Genomic DNA, 6000 nt, shown 5'->3' with positions numbered 1-6000 from the left:
AACTGTCTTAATTCTTGAGGGTTCTATCTGGGGAACAAGTAGTTAAAAATGCAACTGCTTTCGTAACTATCCTAAATAACTAGGAAAATCAATGAATTATTGCGATGTAACACGGCCATTCTATTTTGAACCTGTAACATAGGAACAAATTTATAGGTACAAAGACAACACATTACTAAGCATTCTTAATGCTTAACTATACTCCCTTTAAAAGAACAAAACAAAATACCATACAGCCTACAACATACGGAGGGGGGAAGGCGGAACCCAATTTAACAAATATAAAGCTACAAAATTGTGTTTTTTTTAGAAGAAGTCTTGTCTTTTCTCTCAGTTGCCTGATTATATTTTCAGATGGAAACAATAAAAATTAAAATGCAGCCCTGAATCATTCCAAGTAAAATGGGTATCATTATTGCTTCTAAAAACTGGAGCCAAAAATATGCTCACTTGTCATGGAGAAATAGAAGTACTTTGTAATATTATATGGGAAACCATGCTAATACTCAGTACGCAGATATTAAATCTGGAATGAACTTCAGTGCCACTACAGATTTAGTATTATTTTCTAAGGCAACACAGCAAACTTCAATTACTCATGGACTGAATATTATATCTTACACCATTCACTTCTTAAACCTTATCACTGCTCACTAGAATTTCCCATCAACATTAAATTGGGATTGAGGAAACTGATGAACTGTCAGTTAAATTTCCTATTTATAAATGCTTCGATTAAAATTTAAGTTTAAAGTTAACATCTAATAGAGTTTTGGACTATCAATAGATAGGATTTTATGCAATTTCAATTCTCCAATGCAAAGTCAATTAATATTATAGACTGTAGCTTGATCCAGCTTGGTCATTTAAAAAGTAAATGGAAACTTTAAAAGAAAAATTTTCTTATTTCTCCACAAAATTTTCACTACAATGTGAAATGTGTACCTCTGTATAATGTATTAGTTATGATAGTAGACAATGGACAACATTTTGCTACAAATAGGTTTTCCTGAGAAGTCCGATTTACACGAACCACTAATTGTCCATATTCCCTTTAAATATAGAGAATGTCAGTACCCAAGGATGATTAGGGACAAGAAACAGAAGTCCACCTTTCCGTCTGAGGCTCTTAGTACCTGTAATTCTATTTTAGTTCAATAATTCCTGAAGGTGGTCTCCAGACCACCCCAGACCTCATATTCCCTGCCAAAGACCAGTCAGGGCAAGGCAGGGCTTTCGACAGTCACCATGGGATCAGCAAGTGCTACTCTGCTCTTTTCAACCTCAGAAAAACTGAGCCATGTTTTGAAAACTCTTAATATAAAGTTTCTCTTCAAGAGAAGCACCACCATCCTCAGCACTTGCATATAATGCTATAGAGCAAATACTGACTGAATGCCTACTCAGGCTAATGGCTCAAGAAGTCATGTTTTCAATAATGGGGTAAACTTGAAAAATCCCAAAAGAAATGAAAGGAAAAGCTGTAACAAGCTCTGAAAAAAGAAGCACTATTCATTTTTCTGGCTCAGCTGAAACATGGTTGCTTTCATTCATCAGTTAAAAAGAAGCCGGGGACACTGATACAAATAATCCGAGACATGCAGCTGAAGGCCAGAATGTCATGAGAAGACTCCAGAGGATGAATTTCCTCGGATTTCAATTAACTGTCAAATGTTACGCTGGGGCATAAATTATCTCCTGTACCACAAACTTTAAAAACAAGTCACAAAATCCATCTTAGAATATAAGTTTTTTAATTTTTATAAATAACTTATCTGTTACAAAGATAGTTTACCCAGCTAAATCACAAAACCATCAACTCAAGATATCCAAATTACGTTTTATTAATAAAACAAGTAAAAACTGATTTATCAATCTTCACATAGAACTGCAGATGAAGCTGAAAAACAAGGCCTATTTTTAAAACAAAATGCATCAAATGTTAAGGGCTTTGGGTTTATTGTCTAATTAACTAGGATTGTCATATTTCTTCCCATATACAAGATGCAAAGCCTGGAAGTTAAGGCTCTGACATTCATATAGAATCACCTGTAATAATCCTGTTTAAAAAATATTCATTTGCAAACATTTACAGTGGGTGACAGTCTACATTTATCTCCTATCTTTTGCTACATTTCAGCACTTCCCTTAGCCCCATTCTAAGCACTGATATATAATTTCATAATTCTGTTTTAAATGCATACTGTTATTTCTTTTTCTTGATTTCATTTAGTTATATACATTCCTGATCGTCTGAATATTTATTTTCCTTATAAAAATATATCATCAAAATAAAGAGATGCTTGAGGTTGCTTCAGTGTTCAAGTTTGCTTGTTTTTCTTTTTTTCCAGCTTTTCTTCAGTTGTCCTAAATATGACTAGCCTTGTTTTATAAATATACATGATACTGCCACCAAGTCAGGTTTAGAAACGGACTGCCCCAACAGTAAAGCATTTAAACTTCTCTCCAAAAAGAGGGCTGTGGGTTCTGCTGCTGTTGCTGGTTTTGAAACTGTACTTTCCCAATAGTAATCTCTTGTGAAAGTTCTGTGGGACACCAGGCAGATAAAGCAAGCTTAACCTTGTTGCTGTCAGTGGCTTAAAAATATCTTTTGTTTTAAGCTTCCCTGTGGAAGATAAAACGCTGTGTTGTGTCACCCACCACTGAAGTCAGTATATAGTGTGACCTATAGACGTAAGTCTTGTAATATTTTCTGCAATTCACTGTGCAGCATCTGCATGTCTTCACAGAACACCGGCACTCACGAGGGCAGAGTACAGAGTAAGGAGAGGAAAGTTATGTTGTGCATAGTTTCATTTCATTAATGCTTTTTTATTTTAAGGCATTGCTTCTTTCAGATAAGGCTTAAAAAGGGACATGATCGTGCTTAATCACTAAAAGAAAAAAAGAGAATTAGTTAACAAAAGACTATTACACTATACATATAGAAATATAAGAAAATAATAAGGAAGAAAAGAAATCACTTAAAGCAGACTCGAGAGATCTGTACAGTAGGAAAAGCTGTGGGATATTTCACTCCAAGTTTGTACAGACAATGCATGCTGCTCTCCTTTTCATCTTTAGACCCTAGATGCTGGCTTCACAGAGTGGAGATGTTTTCAGGGAAGACAAAGACAAGGCCAAGAGTACCACAGATTTGTGAAGTTCTTCCCCTATCCGTTGGCACTATGCGGCAGCAAACAGTTTTAAATAGTTAAACCTTGTTCCTTTTCTTCATGTTTGTAGTGTTTCACCAAAAGCTTTAAAAAAAAAAAAAAAAAGCCATCGTTCTACTCTTTCCTCCTGTCAAAATTCAGTAGTGACATGAGGGGAAAAGGAACTGGGAACACCTAGGCATTAATATACTGAGAATTATCCATAATGGGCTAATGGTAACACTGTACATGGTTAGGCAGCGGGCAACCAAGTCTTTCAGCAGATTACCTTTCATGTGATGAATTTCAACTGCCCATGACATTAGACTGAGGTATTATGAGCTCTGTGGGCTGACATTTAACATTAGCACAACATCATCTTGTCACACCTTCAATTTGACAAAATCCTATGTAGCAGTAAAACTTTTCCCCTGATGACAGACTAGTTTCTTGAACTTCAGATGTGGTTTCAGAGAAGATATAGGGCCTCTTGGCTCAGAAATGCCTGGGCATCTCACACTGTTCACAACGGATTAAGGCCGGATGGTTCAAAAAAGTACAGGCAGTACAATTCCACTGAGCCCCCTCATCATCTTCTGTGTCTTGAGTCTTTGGTGTTTTGATGGTGGACCTCTGATCTGTAAGGAAGCAAAAGAGTTGTTTTAGAAGCAAAAATCACAAAGTCATAAGTTACTGGCAAATTTAAACACTATTTGTACAGGACAGCATGAAGTAGCTTATTAACCAAATGAAGCATCTAGCTGAAACTGACACACATGCTTGATCCTCACCAATCTCTCAACTGGGGAACAGCAACATGGACGCAGTGATTCCCTGAGGATCTCCTCCAAGGAGAAAAGAGTATCATTCCCCCCAGTTTACAGCAGGAAAAACAGAAGTCAATTCATACAGGAACTAACAGCCAAGATTCCGGCAACGTCACCTATGACTGTGACAAGGAGTCCTACTACAATGCAACACTCCTTGTGCACTTACGTCTCACTAAAGTCAGGGGTTCATTTCCCACTGAAGTAGTATTTATATTTGTTTTCTACCATGAATGGAAGTTTTTGTTAAATGTTCTCTACCTGCTAAAAATGTAAGCCTTGAGCAACACAAGTAAAATATAAAGATGAACTAATTCCTAAAATCTTATTTAACTATGTATCAACAACAGACGTCAGAGAAGTAAATCAGCATAAAATTTTACCATACTTTATTTTTCATTTTATTCTAAAATCATATTTATTTATTTATAAGTGGAGGTACTGGGGATTGAACCCGGGACCTTGGGCATGCTAGGCACGCACTCTACCACTGAGCTATACACTCCCCTGCTCTAAAATCGTATTTATTATGGAACAGTAGAAAGAAGACTAGATTGAGAGTTGTGAGAATGGGGTTCTACTCTTGGCTCTGCTACTGACTCCTGATTTCTTCGCTCTGTGATCTTAATCATGTATTCTCTCTCAATCAAATCTCTCTTACTTATAAAAATAAAGTCACTGCAGCTTTAAGAGGCCAATGTTCTACAATGTCTGAATGGACAGAGGTACCTTAACTATAAGGAGTAATTATATTCTTCCATAGTTATGTCTAAGATGAAATTACACTTATAAAACTACTTTTTTGGGGGGTGAGGTCAGGGAGATTCCATTATAATTTTAGAATCGTATTCCTACGAATTATTTGCTGGAAGTTTAAAGTAAAAGGACCATGCATAATTGGACCTCTCCTATCAAGGTTTATAATTTGTAGTTCTAACTGTGTTAAAACAATGTACATTAATCTGTAAATTCTACCCACTCTACTGAGTTGGTAACTAAATGATACCGCTCCTGCTATTTTAAAAAACAAACTATCGTATACAGTAGATGAAAATATAGACGTCAAGTTTCTATAACACGTTTAAAATATTTAAGTGATGCTTGGTACTTTGTGCCTCTTTAGCAGCACTTTATTTACTGATTAGTCTTAAAAAACCATTTTATTGCAAAATTCCCACTTTGGGCACTGGTCAGAATTTTTAGGCATAGTCACAATTTTTGGCATGTACATGAGCAACTTGAGAGTACTATTTATATAGTAACTTTCTTTAAATGGAGTAATTTTAGAACATATCTACTTAAGGCTTAAGTAAAAATACGTGAAAAATGAAGTCTAACGATACTACGTGGTATCCCCTAAAACACATTAAAACAAACACAGTTAAACAAATTTGACTTTTTACCACCTAAAATTATTTCACACTCCATACTTGGGCAATATTTTATAGAATAACTGTTTTAATCTGGGGATAATCCACTCTACTTACTAGAATTTTGGTCTCACTCAGGTTGGAAAACATTCTTACCTGGTACATTTTTTAGTACAATCTGTCTATCCTTTTTGTTTTACTACAAATGGTTTTTACGAAGGCCATTCAATCTGTACTAACACTTCAATCTATTATTAAATGGCAGCATCCTCTTTATTATTTAAGAAATAGCTAAGGTAATCAATAGAAGACCTACAATTTTTTAAATGGAAAATTTCCAATGGTTTTCTTACATCTGCACAATTTCTTTTGGTATTCAGAATTATGACTTTTTTTATTAGAGGTATTTGGACACTAAATAACCACCATAATTGAGAAAAGAGAATTGCAAAGGATGACTTGTGATTTTCACACTTCATTTTAGCTGTTAAAAAAAAAAAACTGCATTGTGAAGCAAACTGATTTTGAGAACCAAGTAAAACTCTATAGGTGAAACTAGTAACCCCCTATTTTAGCTTTAAGGCAAAAATAGATTCTTTATTTTCCAAAAATTGCCAGCATATAAGCTCCTATCTTTTGAGAAAAACT

General features: G+C 35.1%; 1 protein-coding gene across 5 annotated transcripts in view; it reads right to left on the bottom strand.

The window, feature by feature from the left end:
• Positions 1-1737: 1737 nt before the first annotated feature.
• The window catches only part of TAB2 (TGF-beta activated kinase 1 (MAP3K7) binding protein 2), a 76322-nt gene continuing 72059 nt past the window's right edge, over positions 1738-6000 (bottom strand). For 2 of the 5 annotated variants that reach the window (XM_032485119.1, XM_032485120.1), the window contains one exon: positions 1738-3793. In XM_032485119.1, the coding sequence (XP_032341010.1) occupies positions 3651-3793 (143 nt within the window). In that variant the 3' untranslated portion in view covers positions 1738-3650. The remainder of the gene's footprint in view (positions 3794-6000) is intronic. The other 3 variants (XM_032485123.1, XM_032485121.1, XM_032485122.1) reach the window with 2 other exon arrangements.

This window comes from Camelus ferus, chromosome 8 (assembly GCF_009834535.1).
Source record: "Camelus ferus isolate YT-003-E chromosome 8, BCGSAC_Cfer_1.0, whole genome shotgun sequence".
In the NCBI taxonomy this organism is placed as follows: domain Eukaryota; kingdom Metazoa; phylum Chordata; class Mammalia; order Artiodactyla; family Camelidae; genus Camelus; species Camelus ferus.
Note: the sequence above shows the minus strand (reverse complement) of the source record. Positions and strands in the feature narration are given on the sequence as shown.